The sequence below is a fragment of the Bos indicus x Bos taurus genome, chromosome 8, assembly GCF_003369695.1.
Source record: "Bos indicus x Bos taurus breed Angus x Brahman F1 hybrid chromosome 8, Bos_hybrid_MaternalHap_v2.0, whole genome shotgun sequence".
Classification (NCBI taxonomy): domain Eukaryota; kingdom Metazoa; phylum Chordata; class Mammalia; order Artiodactyla; family Bovidae; genus Bos; species Bos indicus x Bos taurus.
This window is the reverse complement of record NC_040083.1, coordinates 42,316,180-42,339,968: the sequence shown is the minus strand read 5'-3', so window position 1 is coordinate 42,339,968 and position 23,789 is coordinate 42,316,180. Positions and strand designations below refer to the sequence as shown.

The following is a 23,789-nucleotide window of genomic DNA, read 5'->3' as shown; positions in this document are numbered from 1 at the left end:
TTCAACTTTTAAACTTTCCATAGGTTCCTTCCCCTCTGATGAAAAAAAAAAATTACCCAAAAAATAGATCATCACAGACATTTCAAAGAGTTTTTCTTCCTCCATTCTGACTTTGGACTCACTTCAACATACAGCAGGTTTCAGGACTTACTTAAAAGGGTATAGAAGAATAGCTTATATTTGTCTGCCTTGTCAACAGGACTTCATCTTTATTTGCAGGTTTTGACATAACCAAAAACCTTTCCACTGTTTAAAGCCTTAACTTTTGACTTAACAGGTAGTTTTGCTGATCCTATTGGTGTAGTCTTTTTTATTTATTTTTTTGTCCCCCATCTATGAAATCTATGTAGTATATAGTAATATATGTAATATAAATGTAAAATTATATGGCTATCATGTGGTTAATAGATGATTGGGCCACAATTTTGAAGACTTTATAGGATGGGCTCTTAAAGCACTGGATAGAAATATTGTGCCTTAAAGAGGTGCCTAACTGATGTCCTATTAATGTTTCAGCCCATGGATGGTATGCACGACAAGGGGGTTGAAGATATCCATTGTGGATCCATGAAAGGCACTGCTATGCGACCACCTCACCCAGGAATGGGCCCTCCTCAGAGTCCGATGGATCAGCACAGCCAAGGTTTGTGTCTGCTACATACCTGCTCTGGGCTCCATATCATAGTCTTTCATCTTTCCTATTGTTATTTTAATTATGACTTGCAAAGAACAGAACTTGTCTAAGGATGGGGTCTGGCAGGTTTCTTTTCCCTGTAGAACTCTCCCCTTACCCACCACCAACACAACTTTATGTTTGATATGGGCAATTTTCTTTACAAGATCCTAGTAGTTTGACTGGCCACCATGTGTTCAAGCACTCTGCAAAGTACACTGTGTACTTTATGCAGAATCTTTGCCTTGATCTTGTAAGATACATTATATCACTCCAGTTTTATAGGTGGAGAAGCTAAAGCTCAGAAAATTTACTTTGCTTCTATAAGTTTGCATATCCAGTAAGTGACAAGTCCAAAAGGAGGACCCAGGTCTGCCTCCCCACAGCAGCACGGATGGGTGATAGCAGGATGAGCCACCCGTGTCCCTTGAATTGTACACTCCTCCTTCATAAGGTGACTTTTTCTGGCAGTGGAATAACCTGTCATCACTGGTGAATGGCTATCTTAGTCTCTTAGGGCTACGTAACAAATTGCCACAAGCCAATTGGCTTAAAACAATAGAAACGTATTCTCTCAACGTTCTAGAGGCCAGAAGTCCGAAATCAGGATATGAGCAGGGCTGTGGTCGCTCTGAAGTCTTTAGGGAAGAATCCTTCTTTGCCTCTTCCTAGCTTGTGGTGGTCACCAGCACTATTTTGACATTCCTTGGCTTGTAGATCTGTCATTCCAGGCTCTGTCTTGGTTTCCACATGACATTTAACCTCCATGTTTGTTTGTGTGTCCAGACTTCGCTCTTTCTATATGGACACCAGTCACTGGATCAGAATCTACCCTGATCCAGTATGACCTCATCTTAACTCAATTACATCTGCAAAGATCCTATTTCCAAATAGGGTCACAGTCACAGGCACTAGAGGGTATGTCTTCAATATAGCTTCATAGAGGACAGGGTTCCACCCACAGTTCCACCCACAGTAATGGCCAAATCAATATATGGCAGCTTTCTCTTCTCCTGGGTGCTTTTCCCTCTCATTGTTGAGGGCATATTGAAGATAGTGGAAAGTATATCCAAAGATACAATGTAACCTCTTTTCAGAATCACTATATGGGCATTTTAGCATGTCAGAGGCGTGATTAATCCAACACTAATTAACCTAATGTGTTGATATTCTAATTCAAAGGGTATGCTTTATGTGTTGTTGTATATACATTTTTGTAATTTAATGTATATGAGTTTTTTCCTCCATCCTTGATCAGATGTCCATCCACCTGAGGGAAGATTTTTGACTGTCGAGGTGGAGAGACACGTTCACTTTTTTTTTTTTTTCACGTGGACCATTTTTAAAGTCTTTATTGAAGATGTTACAGTATTCTTCTGTTTTATGTTTTTGGTGTTTCGGCCATGAGGCGTATGGGATCTTAGCTCCCTGACGAAAAATCAAAACCCTACAATCAAGGTGAAGTCTTAACCACTGGACTGCCAGAGATCTCCCTGTATTTGCTCTTAAATATATACATATACATATACATATATATATATATATAAGCAACTCATGGAGGCATAGGAGTACATCTTCACTAATATTCCAGCAGGTTTTTGAAGATCCTAGACTCTGATCTGAAATTTGATGGTAGGCAGATGTAAGTGTGACAAATGACTCGTAAAATCTTGACCATGTTAGAAAAGCAGACTGAATAATTGGGACTTTTTCAGGTACAGAAGAAAAAAATTGAGCCATTCAGGGGTTAGAATGAATTAAGACAATACTTTCAGGTTTATCATTTAAATTCTGAAGAGCCAAGTGCCTTCACAGAGCTAATGTAGATCTCATTTTTAATACCTGGGAGGTATAGATGAGTTATATTCAGTGATTCTCAAAGCCAGATGCTGGCTCTGTCTGCTCCTGGCTTTGCAGTACTTCTAATAGTGGGGCCCTGGGACAACGCCAAAGGAAAACACTTGAAATGCATGAATCATAAGTGAGGCTCTTTATTTTTATGTATCTTAAAATTTCTTTCATTGCTTGGTTCCTTTCTTGGACTTCTAGAATGATGATATTTCTTGGAATTTCCAACACTTGGCACAATGTCTAGCACATAACTGGATATTTAGTAAATTTTTTTCAGTTAGAGAAGTGAACTTTATGTATTCAAAAAACACTTTTAAATAGATCTTAATTTTTATATAATTTCAATAAGTTATAATTACTTTGAAATGCAGAAGTCTGCATTAAATTAAATGGAATTGGAATTAGAATGTAATATTTTTCTCTAGAAGAGTAAAGTGCCTTATAAGCTGGGGAATTCGTTATTTAAAATATGCTTTTGAATAAGGTAGTATTGGTATAATGCAGTCTTATTCTATATAATGAGCTAAAAAGAATTTAGACTCCATAATAGCATATATCTTTTAAAACTCCATTGTAGGAAGCCGTTTATAAACACACAGGTCCAGGGAGGTGTGGTATTGATCAGAAAACTGCCAGCTTTAACTACCTAGCAACCTATTAGGTTATTTTAAGGTATTGGTTGAGAAGCAAAACCATTTCCTTCAATAAATACTAAATTGTGTACCTTATGGTCCCGATGATAACATTGTTTATTTTTAGTCCACTGGATAGAGAAAGCCTTCAAAGAAAAGTATAATGTTTTGTGTGTGTGTGTATAAAGAGAAAACTTGTGTAAAATTGGCATTTGAAAACTCAAGTTTATTAAAAGGAGAGTGGCTGATTGCCTCTCTCTCTGCAAAAAGATGAAACTGGGGAGATAATGCCCTTGAAGCTGAGGGAAGGAAAACTGCCATTTTTTGACGACTTTTAAATGAGCAAATTAAACCAGATTTCAAAAAGAGCAGATTCTGCATCAACACTGTCATCCTACAGACAAAGGTATATTTACTCTCAGGCAATTTCTTCACCATTTTCTCAACCAGAGATAATTATGCAAATATGTTATTTTGTTTTATCATTTAGATTTTTTTCTGATTTTTCCTGAAGTTTTATGGAATGCTAGTCATGTCAAAAAATAAAAAGAAATCTCTCTCTCTTTAACTGAAACACGGTCACATTTTTAATGTCATACTGTGATAGAATGATTTTATTAGCATGTCCTGTAAATTCTAGGAAACAATTTTTCCCACCCCCCAGTTTTTTTCTTACCACATTTGAGGGAAGATTTTGTTGTATTGATTAATTCTGGAAGATGATTTTTATTTCACTCTTAGTTTCTTTCTTAACAAATTTGAGGTAAAATGAATTATTGTACTTAGTGCAACTAAGTGTCTCATCTTTATAATTTTGCCATGCCAGGAGTCAGAGTTGAAAAGAGCGATCTGATGAGCAGTGTTATGCAATGACACTTAGATTAGACTGTCTAATGTTTTGGTCAGTTGTATTAGGCATCGTGTGATTTATCACGGGTAAGCTATACTTGGTGCCGACCTTAGGAAAGAGGACAGTCCAGAAGGCAGGAGGCGTGACCCATTTTAACACCTGGTTGTATCCCTTCTCCCATGAAATGTCAGTAGCTATAGTAGGAAGTTTTCCCTCCAGTGATGGATGCAGGGTTGGCAGAAGGGTGGTAGGGAGGTGCTTTCATAATGAACAAACTACCATTTTGCACCAGCATTACAATTTGGAGTTGAATTTTAACCTCATTAAGAAGGAAAAACGTTAATGATGAAGTTAAGTGTATGTTATTGATACTGTTTAAAAACGTTTATTGTTATAAATAACATCCTGGGATTTGAATTTCGGCTCGTCTTGCAGGCTGATTGCAGGGGCATTTTCTTAGGCGAACTTCTATGATCAACCCTAATGCCTGCATGATTTTTGTGCTCGATTATAGAGTAGGGATTTCGGGAATGAGAGTTAGCAGTTTTTCCATTTCTCTTCAGGGCAGGATTACTCTGAATGGAGTTCTACATCTCACCAATTGATAGAACAAAACCTACTCTTGTCTTAGGGGATCAGGCTAAATTTGTTTCCCTCTCCAAATGGCAATTTGAGATAAAAGGAACTGTATCCTTTATTTTCTCTAGTCTTTCAAATGATGATGTTGAGTCCCCAGGCAGCATGGGTCAGATATTCGTGAGCCTCTGTAATTCCACATAGATACAGAGAGCAGCTTCAGCTCAAACTTGATTAAGTGTTGAAACACATGGCAGATGCCTAATAAACACCTATGTGATGACCTTTAAAATAATTGTGATGCAGGTGGATTTATTAATGGCAAAGACCTTTAATTTAATATTACATTGTGTCTTAGAATGCCTTTGAGTTGATGAGTTAGCCCTCAGTTGGACGGAAGACAATGTTTTGGGGTACAGCAAACCACTTTGTCCTCTCCTTCCTCTTGGATCTCCCTTCAGCAATGTGCAGTCCTATATTTTTCTAGGGATTCTTTGGCCAGACTCTACAGTTCATCTCTTGAAATAAGTTTCTTGAAAATTTTGTTGCATTTTGACTTTTCTTTCTTACGTATTTTTAAGTTTTCCATTTAAGTCTCTTTATCACCCAAACAGATTACTCTCATTTTTATATTACATTGTAAATGGTTCTGGGCTTCCCAGGTGGCACTAGTGGTAAAGAACCCATCTGCCAGTGCAGGAGATGTAAGAGACATAGGTTTGATCCCTGGGTTGGGAAGATCCCCTGGAGGAGGACATGGCAACCCACTCCAGTATTCTTGCTGGGAAAATCCCATGGACAGAGGAACCTGGCGGGCCCCAGTCCATGGAGTTACAAAGAGTTGGACACACCTGAAGTGACTTAGCTTGAGCACATAAATGGTTCTAGAAGATTTTGGAAGCTTTCAAGCCTTTAACTTATTTTTATATTAATACAACAAAATTAATATTAGACCATTGAAAGAACATATGCCTTGGAATCAGGTGAATCTTGGTTACCAAGATCTAATTGTGACATGGTGTAACGTGCTTACTCTCCTCATTTTAAAAAATGAGGTGACAGCACATATCTTCTGGGAGTGTTGTGAGGATTGTAGAAAAAATGTATGCTCCATTCTGCTCACATCCCTCTAACTCTTCGTACCATTTCTGTGCTCCCATCATCCTTATATCTACTGGCCAGACCACCATCTTGCTTTTGGTTTATTGGCATCCACCTTACACACACACACACACACACACACACACACACACACACACACTCGGCAAAGTCCCTGGGAACTAATGATCCCTAGAGTCATAACCAGCGACCAGTGATGGAATATAAATACCCCAGCTCCTTCCCTGGTATAATAGGGAGGCAAGTTACGTACTTTATCCCAGAGCTTTTGTGCATGAGATTAATCTTCAGGCATGCACTACAGCAACTGCCTTAACCATACACTCCTTGTTGGCTTCCATCCCTTCCTCATTTTACCTTTCCACACTCCCGTCAGTGTCCCTGCACCTTTCAGATAAATCAGCTGCACTCAGTCTTTCCATCAGGCTTTGTTTCCAGGGAAAACTCGGCTAAAATAGCATGTACAGTGCCTTGCTTAGTGCCTGCAACCATGGAGGCCCTCAATAGCAAATTATTCATAAAGTACATAATAATAAACCAAATAATATCCCTATAAGAGAGTCCTCATTCTGCACTGCAATACAGCAGACAGCTTCAGGTTCTGGTCTCTAGGTTGGAGCTCCTTTTAATGTCTAATACTGTCCCCTGTGCCCTTCCTCTAGGTGTACAACAGCCCCTACTAGTTCACCATCTAGGACACGTGAAAGTGAAAGTGAAAGTCACTCAGTCGTGTCTGACTCTTTGCGACCCCATGGCCTATACAGTCCATGGAATTCTCCAGGCCAGAATACTGGATTGGGTAGCCTTTCTGTTCTCCAGGGGATCTTCCCAATCCAGGTCTCCCGCATTGCAGGCGGATTCTTTACCAGCTGAGCCACAAGGAAGCCCAAGAATACTGGAATGGGTAGCCTATCCCTTCTTCAGCAGATCTTCCTGACCCAGCAATTGAACCGGGGCCTCCTACATTGCAGGCAGATTCAGGGAAGCCTCCCAGACACATTGGGCTATCCACTACTTGAAATGTGACCAGTCCCATTGGAGATGTACAGTAACTTAATACGGAAACAAAAATGTAAAATCTCTAATATTTTTTATTCTTTGAAATGATAATATTAGGGGTATGTTGGTTTAAATTATATATTATTACTATTTTGTCTGTTTCTTTAAATTATATATATATATTTGATATACATAAATTTTAAATTATATATAATCCCATACTTACTAAGTTACATATGCTTTAAATTTCTATCAGTCAATGCTGTTGTGGAAAATCGTCAGGATCTCCAGGAATGTTTCTCTTTCAGGGTCGTGGGGGGCAGCCTGTGACCTCTCCCCTTGTGTTTTATTCCAGGTTACATGTCACCGCACCCGTCTCCGCTGGGAGCCCCAGAGCACGTGTCCAGCCCTATATCAGGAGGCGGCCCGACCCCACCACAGATGCCACCGAGCCAGCCAGGACCCCTCATCCCAGGCGACCCTCAGGCGATGAACCAACCCAACAGGGGTCCCTCTCCTTTCAGTCCCGTCCAGCTGCATCAGCTCCGAGCCCAGATTTTAGCTTACAAGATGCTGGCCCGGGGCCAGCCCCTCCCCGAAACACTGCAGCTTGCAGTCCAGGGGAAAAGGACGTTGCCTGGCATGCAGCAACAGCCGCCGCCACAGCCCCAACCCCAGCCTCAGCCGCAGCAGCCACAGCCGCAGCAGCAGGCCCTTGTTAACTACAACAGACCATCTGGTAGGTTAATATGCAACCCAGTGAATAATGCGAGGGTCCAGCTCAGAGAAGGATGGCTAAGCACACAGAAGCGCTGGGCTGCTGTCAGCCCAGGGCCACCTTCTGCCGCACCTCGCTGGCTCCCTTGTCTGCTTTGCTTAGTTGGCTACGATTCTTGGTCTCCTCGGCCGTGGGTCCTAGAGGGGTGCTTCTTAAACCTTTGGAGACTCTGGTGAGAGCTGTGGCTCTAAGCAAAAAGCATAGTCCCCTGTGACTTTGCATTCCCTTTCAAGGGCTTCAAGGTTTGTGGGAAGCCCATCCACCCCACCCCCTGCCAGGTTAGCAACCCCTGCACCTGGTGTGTTCCATTGCCAGCAGGCACGTCTTGAATCTCCTCTCCTTTAGCTATTTTGTGTCTGTTGATTTATTTATTTCTATCCTTTTGGTTGTGAAAATACCTTTGAGGAGGCTTGCAAGAAAGCATACCCATGGTAAAGAAATTATCAAGTAGAAAATTCAGAAACAGAGGGAAGTAGAAATCAAAGTTGGGAGATCAGCCATGGGGGTGGGGGCCCAGGAGCTCTTGTGAAGGCTGCATCTGTGCTTCCAAGGTGACTGGAGCTGCATGGTGGTCAGGAAAGGGGATAGCATCAGGTGCCTGGTCCTCACCACTCAGAAGGAAGTTGCTGACCAGTTTCTCAGAGGACACAGAATCTTTTCTAGCATGAGAGTATAAAGTAACTTTCTCAGGCGGGATTATTTTTTAAATTATTATTATTGTAAGGAATACTGCATGATAGAGGCATCAGTAACATTTATTCATAATAGAATAACAGAATCTACATGGCCTATTTCCTCTAGACACCAGCATCAGAACTGAGGCTGACGTTCTGAAAGGAGCTGAGATGCGATAGTCTTTGGTAATGGACTGGTGGTCTGCTTGATCCCACTGAGAGAATTCAGAGCTCCAAGAAGCTATAGGATGATCTTCCATAAATGTTATTTTCTCTGGGAAGATTTTTGTTAGCCACTGGATAAGCACAAGGTTTATGGTTCTGTTCTACTAGAGCTTTGAATTCCAGAGAATTTGAATCAGGAAATTTGAATTCCAGAGTGCCTCCTTGTCACTCATGCCCTTTCCTGTGAGTGGATCCCTCTCATTTGGGTCAACCCTGACATCTGATCTTTGCTACTGGTTTGGGATTATTGGTCTTCTTCTTAGGTTTTGGGACTTAGACATTGGGAAAGAGTTCAGATGAATTTTTTTTTTTATTACTAGTGTTCTTCCTTCTGAGTTTGTAGATGTTTCTTTCCTGGTAGAGGAAACCCTGAGTTGCCTACTAAAAGGGTAAACTCATCTTGTTAATTGTAGATGGAGCCTTAGGAATGGTTTTCTAAAGAGCACACAAGTACCGTGTCATTTCCAGACTTCTGTGTGTGGGCTGCAATGCTCTGGTAGGTGGAGGATCCCATGGGACCAAACATTAGTGATTGTAAAGGTTGTACAGGGAACCTGTGCATTAGGTGGTAGTTTGAACACTCATTGTGTCTAGAGGCTTTAAAATTGCAAAAACTCTTGCTCTTAGGAACGCCGCCAGAGAGAATCAAAAGTGTCTGTCTGTGTATATGTGTGGTTTGTACCTCCGGAGGGCCTGCTAGCAAACCTTGTGCTCCACGCCCAGTAATAAGCACGGTGCACGTGGGACACATCTGGAGCATGGAGACTCAGGATTCAATGCCAGGGGCCTCATGTTCTGCCCCGCCCTGGCACCCTCATGACCAGAAGGCTCACAACAAGGGAAAGGCTCTGTCCCAAGGTCTGTGCACCAAGTGCAGGCATTGCACGCCTGTGGGTAGGAAGGAAAAGCATCTCAGCTCCTTACTGAGAGCCTTTCATTCATATTCTAGACACAATGTCAACAACATTGGTGACCCTGATATCCCGCGTCTCAGTATACAAGGAGCGTTATTACCTAAAGGAGTTCCCAGTAGAGGCTTAGTGGTCACAGTCGGATAGTTGGTAGCTCAAGAGGAGGGAGCAAAGTCTATGCCTCCTAAAAGGCCACTGTGGGACCTTGTCACACAGGCACACTTCCTCGAGTACTGCAACTTGTCCTAGGGTAGTCCCTCATCAGGGACCTCAGTGAGGTTTGTTATTTTTAACAATGACCTAGGCACAGCAGGAAAAGATTCCAGGGTATTGTTTAAGAAGGCAGAAAGCTAAATGATTCATTTCATCTAAAGTCACAAGAATGAGACCAGATGATGAAGTAAAGTTTCGAGGATAGAGTTTCAGTTACCTGGATACTTGTACATAGCAAATCCTCCATGTCCTAACCAACACAATCCTGGGTGCATTTTCTGGATCATTTCCGGAAGAGAAGGCTCCATTTTATTATTATTGTTTTCCTTTACCTGATGCCTACATCTTCCCTCGCCAGGCTCCTGGCATTAGGGGGGAAACTTGTTTTATTACTCACTGTCTGTGTCTTTTGTATTTCCAGCCATTGGGCTTCATTAGAAATGATACTACTTGGGCCGATATGCCAGAGTAGGCAAAGAGACTGTGGACAAAGGAGAAAAGAAGACACTTTCCTCAAATAGAGCAGACCCCTTCCTGCCACCAGGAGGGAGGTTACATTTCTAATCTTGTCCCCCAAATCTCAGATTTCATAGGGAAATGATTACCTTCCTTGAAAATGGCTTTTTGGAGTTTTTTTTTTTTTTTTGGCAATGACATTTTGGACAAGTTCAAGTAAGGCCAAAAGAAGTTTTTCTTTATTTAAGAGAATATTACTTTTATTAATTGTTTATCCCTCTCCTTTTTTAAAAAAAAATAATAAAGCAGCATAATTGCTTATAAATACCCCTGTCAATATTCCAGGGGAAAAAAAATCAATTTAAGTATGTCTACTTTCCTGGTGGTAGCTATGATTTTTCTTTCGTCCCATTTGCTAGTGTCATTCATGTGCGAAGAGAGCTTTTTTGGCTGGGGTGGTCTGCCTCAAACCCATTCCAAAGTTAGAATTCACCAAAGGCAATACCGCCAGGGCCACCACCCGAAAACTGCAGTTTGACCAGAGGAAGTGTGCACTGAACAGATGAGTGACTCTAGTCCTTGCCTGCTGTGGGCTCCTCTCAAATCGAATCCATCATTTTTCTTTTAATTCTGATTCATTTTTCTTTTTGGAGACCAAAGCAGATTTCAAAACAGGAACTGAAAAGGTTTTGGGTTTTTTTTTTTTTTTTTTTTTTTGCAGTGGGCAGGGAAGCCTTCATGGTAGAAAGCAAGAGTTTTATTGATGATTTTTTTTAGGGCTTGTTGCTCTCCTGCTTGCCCCTCTCATTTTTTTTTTTTTTCTTTTGTCATCTAAAATTTCTTAGTATGCTTTGTTTAAGCCTCATTATTACATTTATCTTTTCAACCTCTGGAATCCACTTAAATCCTTGTCTAATGCACAGATAGTCATTTGCCTAAACATCCTTCTGTACCGGAAGGTAAAGTGGGAATTCTGTACAGAAATTCTGTACATGTGAGACTTCGGTAATTTAAGAAGTTTATTTACCTGTTTCTTAGATTCAGACATCTAATAAAGACTCCTTCCCTCCCTTAGCTGCAATGGGACGACACCCCTCAAGAGTGTCAGGGCGAATATCTACCTTGACTACTAACGTGAGGACTGACAGGAAGACACATATTTTGTACCGCAGACAGTTCAGCCTAAATTGTTTATATTGGTGAGAGAGTAGGAGATAAGCTAAAGAACGTAATTTGTTTTCCATCTAAAGATACCAAGATGTGAGTTTTTATCATTCTGCAGACCATGAGTGTGCTGGTTGTTAAGAGATGCTTTCTGTTGATACAGAACAAACCCATTCAGGCAGCTCAACGTGCCTAAAAGACAAGCAGAACCCCTCATGGTTAGGTAGGTGTGTTCTGGGCATGTCTAATGGCAGGCAGCTGCCTTCAGTCCCCTCGCCTCTGAGGAGAATTTTTTGTATAACGTGTTGGCTGGAGGACAGTAAATGAACTTGCAGTGTTTAGTTAGAAAGGAGTTTGCAGTAAATGAACTTGCAGTGTTTAATTAGAAAGGAGTTTGCCTGTAAGTGACTCTGATGAGGAATTAGCAGGAAGCACAGAGCAGGTTGACTTATCTGAGTACCTGTGCTGAATTGTATTAAACGGTGGAAACATTTTCAAGTTTGCTCTTGAAAAGCGTAAAGCGTACTTTCAAAGCTTCTAGCTAATACAGTACCAAATTTCCTTGAAAACCTTTCTTTTGCTGTAGAGTTTTTCTGAAAAGCTGAATGATTATATTAGGCTTCTTTACTTTGGTGTCCTTGGTGGCAATAAAAATGACCAGAGCTGAGGGGTGAGCATGCAGCAGCCAGGCTGTCTCACTGAATCCTCACTTCCCCCTTGCAGGGCGGAGGTGCTGTTATTATCTCCATTCTACCCATGAGGAGACTGAGGCACCAGGGGTTAAGTAACTTGCTTAGGCTCCCACGACTGATTGGTATGACTTACCGGTTCTTTTAGAAAGACACAGGGTGCTTTAGACGTACCTGTTTCAGTTCACAGCAAGCTGGAATACTTTTTAGATTGGAGATCTGAATATTTAAGTCTACATTTGGGTCTCTCTCTACCTATGTTTTAACTTTAAGAGTCCTTCAACCAGATAAGAATGTCTCTGTATTTATGGATTAAAGAAGCCTAGCTGTGTGTGGAGAAGGAAATGGCAACCCACTCCAGTGTTCTTCCCTGGAGAATCCCAGGGACGGGGGAGCCTGGTGGGCTGCCGTCTATGGGGTCGCACAGAGTCGGACACGACTGAAGTGACTTAGCAGCAGCAGCAGCAGCAGCTGTGTATATATCAGATCTACTTTCAAGTCACAGGCTGAAAATGACTAGATTTGGAACCAGAGATATCAGACATGCTCTGGATACCTCCCTTTGATTGTGTGTTTTTAAAAATAGTGACTTGAATATACCTCGAGGAGTTGGCATGACTCTACACAGGTATTTACAAGTCATCATGCTAAAGAAGAAAGCATCCAGAGTAAGTGAAATATGTACACTCTTGCACTATTATGGCTTTCATTGATAACTTATTCAAATTTTGAAAGGAGGAAAAGCACTCTGAAAACTGAATTTAGGGTAATTAGTATGATGTTATCAATAGGACACAGATTTTCTTTTTATTAAAGGTGGTGGTTTTTTAGAGGGCTTCAATGTATTACATTTTTTATTTCGTGTGCTTATTATACCAAGTCTTCAAATATATTTAACTCTACTAGTTTCTTGAGCTTATTAGGGAAATTCGTAGAATCACACTATTAAAGTAACTGTTAGAAATCTCTATCTCCTCTCTTTTGGCTCAAGGCAACTCAGATTTTTAAAAAAATCTCCCCTGTTTTAAAGACCCTAAGGGAAAAAAATAATCAAAAGTGTCCCTCCATAACTTATTCCAACGGTTAACAACCCTGAGAGTTAATGTTTATAAACCAGTTTCTTCCATATGAATGGAAGGAACTCTAAATCTGAAATATTGTGAAAAGGTTTGCATTATGTAAAAGCCCTCCCATTCAGAAAAAGAATCAGAATGTACTTAGCTGAGAAGGATCTCTTTACTATGATAGTACATCTACAGTGCCTAAAACAAACAAACAAAAAAACAGACAAGAAGTGCATTTTTCCCTCCAGAACTTGTCATCAATCCTAGAACAGGGCTATAGATTACCTCAGGAAGTCTCATCCAGCCCTAAGTCTCTGGGAAAGTTTTACCTAATTTCAGAAGGAGGGGATCAAAAGAACACCACCACTACACACACTCATGCTCACAGGCACACACATACTCACACACACTGTAGTTTCCCAGCAGTTTGTTCTAATTCTTCCCATTCCTCTTGTCAGAATGTTTGCTGTCCTTGGGTTGTCATTTAAGCCCACTTCTCCCTGGTGTTTGCTGAAAATTGAAATGTGTCTAAGTTTTCATAATGTATATCTTTGTATGGTACATTAATAAGTCACTCTGAAGTATGGAGATGATTATTTTTTGTACCATTTAATAATTTTAATATGTCTCTGAACAGATACAGAAAATACTTGGAAGAATGCCTATTGGAGGTTTTAACATCTGCTTGCAGAGATTTTTTTTTTTTTTTAATTTACTAAACTCCTCTGGTAGCATCACTAATTTTATTTATAACTTTGAAATAAGTAAAGATTCACCTGGAGGAGAGATGGAAAACTTTTAGTTTAAACTCCTAAAGTTAAATGTGGGAAATTGCTTTAAATTAACTAATCAAGTACATTTTAATAAACTTAATGATTACATAGCCCTTTATTCTGATAAGATGAGAAAAATGCTCTCTTGAATCTTAATCTTTGCTAGGTTTTCTTAGGTGGAATGAGCAGATTCTTTATTTCCCCTGCACTGAATGTTTTTAGAAATATTTTCTAACATGCAGTAAGAAATTTAAGTTCCCTAGATGTATCGATAAAGCCTGAAATATACTTTATAGGTCATTAGGGGAAAATGCATGCTTATTTCAGAAAATGCATGCTTATTTCAGTTCACATCAGAGTACTGGCGGGCTGCTGCCTGTATAATGTAGAGCATAGGTTCTACAGCTGGACCATTCCAGATTGGGCAGGAGGGGGCTTGTGGTGTAGTCCGCAGAATGTGATTTTGGGACCACACCCAGATTGCATCTGACCGCTGAATGACTCCCTTGCTTTTTCAGAACCCCAAATACACCTGTAATTATTTTTAAAAACCCACTGCAGACCTCCATTAAAAACTGGCTCTCTATTCCTTAATCATTTTATTACCTAAGAGTCATTTTAGGGCCATTTCCCTTTGGGATAGATGCCAAATTCTTTTTTTCTTTTTCCTTTCCTCCTTTCTCTTCTGGCTTTCCTCATCTTCCTCCCTTCCCTCCTGTTTTCTTCTCTTGAGACCTTCCTTTGTCCCCATCCTCAGACCCTCCCCCGCCCCGGGGAGGGGGGGCGGTGGTTGTCGACAGGCAGGCGGGGTGTGGGCACAGGGCACCTTCCCTCCCCAGCTGCGCATGTCGCTCTTGTTTCGCAGGCCCGGGGCCTGAGCTGAGCGGCCCGAGCCCCCCGCAGAAGCTGCCGGTGCCTGCGCCCAGCGGCCGGCCTTCACCCGCGCCTCCCGCCGCAGCGCCACCGCCCGCGGCTGCCGTGCCCGGACCCTCCGTACCGCAGCCGGCCCCGGGGCAGCCCTCGCCCATCCTGCAGCTGCAGCAGAAGCAGAGCCGGATCAGCCCTGTCCAGAAACCGCAAGGCCTGGACCCCGTGGAGATTATGCAGGAGCGGGAGTACAGGTAATGCGCCTGCCCCGCGGGTAAGATGATGTGTGCTTGCAACTACCACCCAGCCTAGAGGGCCTGGTGTCTCCTAGTGTGATGGTCATTCTTTGTGGGACCAGGGAAAGGCCTAAGGGAAACTGCAGAGGCCAAGACTCAGGCTTGAGAGTGATTTTCCAACAAAGTCTCAGAGAGAGTTTCTTTGCCACTGGAGCCTGGGGCAGGGACCCTCCGGGGCTTCTGGGCCTGATTTTCACTCTTGTAGTCAGAAAACTTTTATCTACTCCGATGACACGCCAAGATCAAAAGCTCAGCCCAGAGTTCTTAAAGATACAAGAAAGTGGTCAGCCCACACTCAGACTGTGCAGTATTTTGTTCTAGTCTGGCAGTGTGTCCTTGAATGTTGACTGTGAGTGGCTCATATGTTGAGTGTGTCTGCTGGCTTGACATCTCCTGATACTAAAGGCCATCCTTCAGAAGTTGTATATAAGGAAATAATGCATTCTTTGATTCAGTTCATGCACTTGTTGGTCAATGGCTTGGTCTCACTTTTGGGGTAGGCCACATTTAAATGTCTTCATGTGTGGTCCTTATTTTAACTCTTACTCCAGAAGCTTCATTTGGCACATTTATCTGAATCAGGGATTGACAAACCTTTTCTCTAAAGGGCCTTAGAGCTTCTGTCAGAACTATTCAACTCTACCATTACGGCGTGAATGCAGCCAGGCAATAATGGGCTGGCTGTGTTCCTGTGAAACTTTATTTATGAGAACAAGCTACAGACAGGGTTTGGCCCGCAGACTGTAGTTCAGTTCACTTCAGTTCAGTCGCTCACTCGTGTCCGACTCTTTGCAACCCCATGAATCACAGCACGCCGGGCCTCCCTGTACATCACCATCTCCTGGAGTTCACTCAAACTCATGTCCATCAAGTCAGTGATGCCATCCAGCCATCTCATCCTCTGCCGTCTCCTTCTCCTCCTGCCCTCAATCTTTGCCAGCATCAGAGTCTTTTCCCAATAAGTCAACTCTTTGCATGAGGTGGCCAAAGTATTGGAGTTTCAGCTTCAGCATCAGTCCTTCCAATGAACACCCAGGACTGATCTCCTTTAGAATGGACTGGTTGGATCTCCTTGCAGTCCAAGGGACTCTCAAGAGTCTTCTCCAACACCACACAGTTCAAAAGCATCAATTCTTGGGTGCTCAGCTTTCTTCACAGTCCAATTCTCACATACATACATGACCACAGGATAAACCATAGCCTTGACTAGACGGACCTTTGTTGGCAAAATAATGTCTCTATTTTTGAATATGCTATCTAGGTTGGTCATAACTTTCCTTCCAAGGAGTAAGTGTCTTTTAATTTCATGGCTGCACTCACCATCTGCAGTGATTTTGGAGCCCAAAAAAATAAAGTCTGACACTGTTTCCACTGTTTCCCCATCTATTTCCCATGAAGTGATGGGACCAGATGCCATGATCCTCGTTTTCTGAATGTTGCGCTTTAAGCCAACTTTTTCACTCTCCTCTTTCACTTTCATCAAGAGGCTTTTGAGTTCCTCTTCACTTTCTGCCATAAGGGTGGTGTCATCTGCATATCTGAGGTTATTGATATTTCTCCCGGCAATCTTGATTCCAGCTTGTGCTTCTTCTAGCCCAGCGTTTCTCATGATGTACTCTGCATATAAGTTAAATAAGCAGGGTGACAATATACAGCCTTGACTTACTCCTTTTCCTATTTGGAACCAGTCTGTTGTTCCATGTCCAGTTCTAACTGTTGCTTCCTGACCTGCATATAGGTTTCTCAAGAGGCAGGTCAGGTGGTCTGGTATTCCCATTTCTTGAAGAATTTTCCACAGTTTATTGTAATCCACACAGTCAAAGGCTTTGGCATAGTCAATAAAGCAGAACTAGATATTTTTCTGGCATTCTCTTGCTTTTTCCATGATCCAGTAGTTAGTAGATCCTAAATGGTTAATTTCAAAAAAAAAAAAAAAAAAAGAGTCCAGGAAGAACTGAGTCAAGATAAAATGAAGCTAAGATCATGGATTCGGGTGTATGTGTGTGTGAAAGTCACTCAGTCGTGTCTGGCTCTTTGCGACCCCATGGACTATATAGTTCATGGAGTTCTCCAGGCCAGAATCCTAGAGTAGGTAAGCCTTTCCCTTCTCCAGGGGATCTTCCCAACCCAAGGATCAAACCCAGGTCTTCTGCACTGCAGGCGGATTCTGTACCAGCTGAGCCACCAGGGAAGCCCTGGTTTCGAGAGTTAGCCAAAAAGTGTGCCCTGCCACTAAGTGTCTGTGTTGCCTTCCTCAAGGTACATCTGTTTTCTGTGACTCAGTTTCCCCTTATGTTAAAAGAAGGTATTATGCAATATTATCTTTTATAGGGAGAAGATAAAATTATACCAAGACTTTCAATACATATTAGCTATTATTATTATTTCCCAAGTGTGATTTAACTTAAGACAATTAGGGGTTAAACATTATAGAGAACGTTAGGAAATAATGTCTGTGCTTTCGTGCTATGTTGCTTTAGTTATGTCTGACTCTTTGCAACCCTATGGACTGTAGTCCGCCAGGGTCTTCTGTCCATGGGAATTCTCCAGGCAAGAATACTGGAGTGGGTTGCCATGCCCGCCCCCAGGGGATCTTCCTGACCCTGACATCTAACAAGAGTCTCTTATGTCTCCAGCATTGGCAGGCAGATTCTTTACCACTGGTGCCACCTGGAAGCCCAAAATAATGTCTTTTGTTGTTCAGTCACTCAGTTGTGTCCTATTCTTTGAGACCCCATGGACTGCAGCACACCAGGCTTCCCTGTCCTTTAGCATCTCCTGGAGCTGGCTCAAACTCATGTCCATTGAGTCAGTGATGCCATCCAACGATCTTGTGCTCTCCCATCCCCTTCTCCTGCCTTCAGTCTTTCCTAGCATCAGGGTCTTTTCTAATGAGTCGGCTCTTCGAATCAAGTGGCCAAAGTATTGGGAGCTTCAACTTCAGCATCAGTCCTCCTAATGAATATTCAAGATTGACTGGTTTGATCTCCTTGCAGTCCAGGGGACTCTCAAGAGTCTTCTCCAACACCACAGTTCAAAAGCATCAATTCTTTGGCGTTCAGCCTTCTTTATGGTCCAGCTCTCACATCCATACATGACTATTGGCAAAACCATGACTTTGACTAGATGGACCTTTGTTGGCAAAGTAATGTCTCTGCTTTTTAATATGCTGTCTAGATTTGTCATAGCTTTTATTCCAAGGAGCAAGCGTCTTTTAATTTTGTGGCTGCAGTCACCATCTGCAGTGATTTTGGAGCCCAGGAAAAAAATAATGTCTAGAATCCCTTTAAAAACATTACCTTACTCTTTATTGTAAAATACATGACTACTTATCTATTATTATATTAAAATACTAATTTATCAGCTTTGAGAGTTACTCTGAAAGAAATCACAATAACTTGCCATTAAATGTGTATAGCTTTTTGGATGAAGAGTATAACTTTATTCTCACTGCCATTATTAATCCTCAATTAAGAGCTTTTATATTGCTGTTTCCAGCTTTTCATGTATCCCTAGAGAGCTAGATACTCATCATCAATTGATATTTCAGTACTGATAGGCAGATTCTGTTGGGTGAATAATTTCTGTGTGGTATAAAAGTCAAATATCAGCACTGTATACTCATTTGGGGCAGAAAAAATATTCATATTCAGTCCTTTCTTTATGTTGCTATTGAATAAAAAAGCCAAAAGCCATTTTAAAAGACAATAAATGGGATAGTGCGGTATTGTTTAAAATTCTGACTTCCTAAGTGCTAACATTTTTTCCCTACCTTGACCGTACAGAGCTACCAGTCCCTTTGTTGAATCACATAAACCCCTTATAACACAGACACTGTATCTAGAAATGCATCTGGGATTTTTTCCTTCAGTTTAGTTAAGTTGCTCAGTCGTGTCCAACTTTTTGCGACCCCACGGACTGCAGCATGCCAGGCTTCCCTGTCCATTACCAACTCCTGGAGCTTGCTGAAACTCATGTCCATTGAGTCAGGGATGCCGTCCAACCATCTCATCCTCTGTTGTCCCCTTCTCCTCCTGCCTTCAGTTTTTCCCAGTATCAGGGTCTTTTCCAATGAGTCAGTTCTTCACATCAGGTGGCCAAAGTATTGGAGCTTCAGCTTCAGCATCAGTCCTTCCAATGAATATTCAGGACTGATTTCCTTCAGGATTGACTAATTTGATCTTGCTGTCCAAGGGACTCTCAAGAGTCTTCTCCAACACCACAGTTCAAAAGCATTAATTCTTAATATTTTTTTCCTTCTTCAGCCTATATTAGGGGGGGTGTGTGTGTGCGTGCACTTATTGAGTCCTAAATTTTCTTTGTCATTTTTACCAGAACTGTATTTGCAGGGTTTTCTTGTAACGAGCTCATTTTAACACTTTTTTGGGAAATTATCTTAAAGGATGGTCTCCCAAAGTACATGGTATTAATAATTACTGTTTAGCCTCTTCTAGTATGTGGAAAGGTTTTTGTCCTCCATACCTGTGTCAAGTTAAAAACATGTGTCCATCAGTATCTTCTGAATTACAAGCATTGCAGAAGGTGGTGGAATGGCTAATTGTCATGTTATTATTATTACTTGATAACATGTCTCCTCTTCTGTTAAGCTGCCTGGCTTTTGAAGTGACCAATCTGGCAACCCTAGGTTCAAAAAGCTGGTGGGTGTTTTGGCCTGAAATCTCCCATGGCTGTCTTGAGAAGCTTAGGTTTATACTGGCAGGGTTTTGCAGGGGAATCTTTTATCTTCTTTAGTTACAGAGCAAGAGCTGACTTCTGCCTATATGAAGATAAATTATCCAGTTGCAGAAAATTAGTTAAATATATTCCTTAAAAAGGGTTAGATTAAGTCCCTTAGGCCCTTGTAAAAGACAGCTAAAACCCCCCTTTCTCCCTCTTTGAGAGAATGGCTTACTTACTACCCTTTAGCACTGATAGGAAGAGTCCGGTGTAACTCTCTCTTCTGATTGAGGATTTGAGAAAGGTCTTTTTTTTTTTTTTTTGTCTCTTTTATAATTTTATAAACTTGGTTTGAGCAGAAATCATTTGTCAGAAATTCTTTAACCAGATGTTCATTCCTTTGTTGTAATATCACTTACCTTGTCTATGAAAAATGAAAGAAAATTGTCAGAATCTTAACTTTTTTTTTTTACTTTTAAGTCACTTGGCTGCTTTTCCTGTTCATCATGAAATCAGAATTTTGACAAAATTAACTTTGCTTTTTCAGTAATAGCACATGTAAGTTTCTGCATGTGAACACTCTGCCTCAGATCTATATAAGCTCTTCAGTTAAAAACGTTTTGTTCTCATTTAAATTGGATCCTTTCTTTTAGACCATCTTTTCTTTGTGATGGAACTTTATTGCTTTTCTCTGTAGTGTCAGTACCTTTCTTTTTTTTTTGGTGTTTTGGCATGCTTTCTTTGCCCCTGTCAATATATTTCACTTCAGTTCTTCCACCTAGAGTTAGAGGGTTGATCAGAAGTGCTCTAGGAATTATAATGTTAGCATGTAAATTCTACAAATGTCACATGAGAAAGAAATATATTTCACACTGAAAGGGATTTATTTGAGAAAAGTATCTTTGAATGATGTGAGCGCTCTTTGGTATCAAGTCAGAACTTAGTATGAAAACAGCATACTAGTCCCCCAGCTTCGGGAAGCCAGCCTAGTGTTTTTTGTACTGCCCTGGCCTCCATTACAACCCTGAAAATTCCTTCTCAAAAATTACCAAGAACCACTTCATCAGCAGAGTTACCAAAAGTCAGTCTCCCTCTCTCTTTCTTTTAAAAAGTGTCACTCAGCTCCTGGAAGGAACAAAATGTACCAGTGTCATTTTCTGTTCAAATAACTCTCCTACAGGAATCATAAACTTCTCCTCTGGACCTGAACAAATATCTGTCGCCTTTAATGGAACTCTTTTTCTTGCCAGAACAGTAACCCCTCTTGATTTACTGTTCAATCTGTATGAAAAACCTGAGTGACCTAATTCTGCTTCAATTTTCTGTACCCGTGAGGACACTAAATGAGTCTCCTGCAGTTATGCAGTATTACATCTGTTGTTGTTTCGGGAAGTTTAGAATCCTGAATCTCTTTATCAGACTACCTGCTGAATCCCATTGATGGGAAGATGAAATTGTCTGGAGAGGAGCATTATTTAAAATGAAGATTTCTATTAACAGCCACCACCACCACACAAAGATAAAATTCTCTATGTAAAAGAAGCCCCTCCTATCCCTTTACTACTCCCTCTCCCCATGTGCTGAATTGGATGCATATCATTTTACATCGGAATCTACCTTTCCTCTTTTCCTGTAGTTTGCACTCTGTACTTCTTGCCTCCCTTCCATAAAAGAAAGAGTCTTTTGTTCTGGAGAATCTGAGATTCACTGACAAATTACTAGGTCCTTTGGAGAAGCCACCATTTCCGGGGCTTCCCTTCCCAGCTTCCCACCGACTCCCACGTCCAGGTGACCCCATGTTCCACCTACCCCACTCCCCACCTTCTCACCTCCCTGCTTCTGCTCTCCACTCTCCAACATCCGCCCTCCTGGTCCAGTGTGATTTAATCTCTACACAGTCAGGCCAGTTGTCCTAAGATCATTTATTTAGCCCCAGTTCCAGTCGTTTAGACGATTAAGGAAAAAGCACCCATTCCTCTAATGCAGCTCCTGACCCACTTTGTCCAAGAGAATAAGACACAATGCCAAGGGACAGTTTGAATTCTGGGTTATTCTGATGAAAAAGGACTGCAGTAAATACAGAACCAAAGAAGTAGAATAACCATATTGTTGGCCTTTATCTCACGCCGCTACAGTATTTAAATTTCCCTTAGTATGGCCTTAACTCTACACAAGTAGAATTGTTTCAGTTTCTTTTTTTCCCCTTTAAATTATATGTTTGAAAAACCTGTAATAGATTTTTCTCTTAATATCTTAATTGTTAAGATGCATCACCTGTTGCTGTATTTGGGAATTTTTGGCCATGTGCATGTTTAAGAAATTGAATTGGATAAAGGAAGTATATGTTTGTTTCATACAGATAAAAGTTAAAAACCATGATTAGAATCCCATGAGTATCAATAGTAAAAGGAATGTGGAAGAAGGTTGGGAGAGTTTGAACAATCTGATCGAGAGTAAATTGATGAATGTTTATTGTTATTGTTTGAACCTAATACACTTTTAGTCTGTTGCATGGTAAAACCATTTATAAGTACTATTGTTTATGTTGGTATGCATTGTTGAAATAACACGATAACAATGATGATACTAGTAGTAACATGTGATGATAATAGATCATTCAGTAAATCATAATAACACATATATACCAAATAAAAGAGGAATCTATCATAATATTATTTTCATGAAAGTGTTCATTGTTCAGTCATATCAGACTCTTTGTAACCCTGTGGACTGAAGCCCACAAGGCTCCTCTGTCCATGCAGTTCTCCAGGAAGAAATACTGGAGTGAGTAGCCAGTCCCTTCTCCACGGGATCTTCTAGACCCAAGGATAGAACCTGGGTTTGCTGCATTGCAGGCAGATCTTTACTATATGAGCAACCAAATGAGGTCAGGAAAAAAATGACACATTTCCCTTATTATTATTTTTAAAGTTTTGAGAAATGTATTTTATTTCTTTGTCAAAGCAAACAGCTCTAATTTTTGTTTAAAAAAAAAGCCCTCATTTTGATACTTGGGCTTCCCTGGTGGCACTAGGGGTAAAGAAGCTATCTTCCAATGCAGGAGATGCAGGTTCCCTCCCAGGGTTGGGAAGATCCCCTGGAGGAGGGCATGACAGCCCACTCCAATATTGTTGCCTGGAGAATCCCCATGGGCAGAGGAGCCTGGTGGGCTACAGTCCATACGGTTGCAAAGAGTTGAATATGACTGAAGCGACTTAGCACACACACACACATGCATGCATTCTGATATTTGGGCTATATGAACTATTAAGATATTTTGCAGTGTGCAAGTCACAGAAGGTTTTCTTTTTCATATCAATATATGGCATCATAAAGGTTAATAAAACCATGAAACTAATTTTAAACAGAATGTTTAGTTATCAACTTTTATAGCTGAGTTCCATGAGAGTTTGCAGTTAGAAAGTGTACTTTGATTATCTGTGGTGGTGTTACAGTGGTGCTGGTTTAAAGCCAGTGAGGAGTCTCATCTTGGCTCTCTCCTTTACTGGCTCTGTGAAGTCCACATGTTTCTTAGTATCTCTGAACTTCAGTTTTCTCAATAACATAGTGCTGTTATAGACTTACCTTGTAGATGTATATGTGTGTGTGTGGGAGAGAGAGAGAGAAAATTAAATTGTGCTTTAACTACACCTGCAATGCAGGAGACTCCGGTTTGATTCCTGGGTCAGGAAGATCTGCTGGAGAAGGGATAGGCTACCCAGTCCAGTATTCTTGTGTTTCCCTTGTGGCTCAGCTGGTAAAGAATCTGCCTGCAATGCGGGAGACCTGGGTTGGGAAAATCTCCTGGAGAACAGAAAGGCTACCCAATCCAGTATTCTGGCCTGGAGAATTCCAAGGACTGTGTAGTCCGTGGGGTCACAAAGAGTCAGACACGACTGAGCGACTTTCATTTTCACTTTAAATGCACCTTAGTGCAGTTAGTTTAGTTTAACTTACTACCATTTACTGTTCTTTCTTTGTCAACATCTATTCCAAGCCAGTTTTGCCCCCAAATTTGAGGGAAGGTGATTCAAGGAGATCCAACCAGTCCATCCTAAAGGAGATCAGTCCTGGGTATTCATTGGAAGGACTGATGCTAAAGCTGAAACTCCAATACTTTGACCACCTCCTGCGAAGAGTTGACTCATTGGAAAAGACCCTGATGCTGGGAGGAATTGGGGGCAGGAGGAGAAGGGGACGACAGAGGATGAGATGGCTGGATGGCATCACCGACTCGATGGACATGAGTTTGAGTGAACTCCGGGAGTTGGTGATGGACAGGGAGGCTTGGCGTGCTGTGAT

At 41.3% G+C, this 23,789-nt stretch overlaps 1 protein-coding gene across 6 annotated transcripts in view; it reads left to right on the top strand.

Annotated features, from left to right (window-relative positions):
* SMARCA2 (SWI/SNF related, matrix associated, actin dependent regulator of chromatin, subfamily a, member 2) overlaps positions 1-23,789 on the top strand; it is a 179,726-nt gene that overhangs the window by 16,743 nt on the left and 139,194 nt on the right. For all 6 annotated transcript variants that reach the window (XM_027549377.1, XM_027549379.1, XM_027549378.1 and 3 more), the window contains 3 exons: positions 517-643; positions 7,056-7,439; positions 14,513-14,768. In XM_027549377.1, coding sequence (XP_027405178.1) covers positions 517-643; positions 7,056-7,439; positions 14,513-14,768 — 767 coding nt within the window. The remainder of the gene's footprint in view (positions 1-516; positions 644-7,055; positions 7,440-14,512; positions 14,769-23,789) is intronic.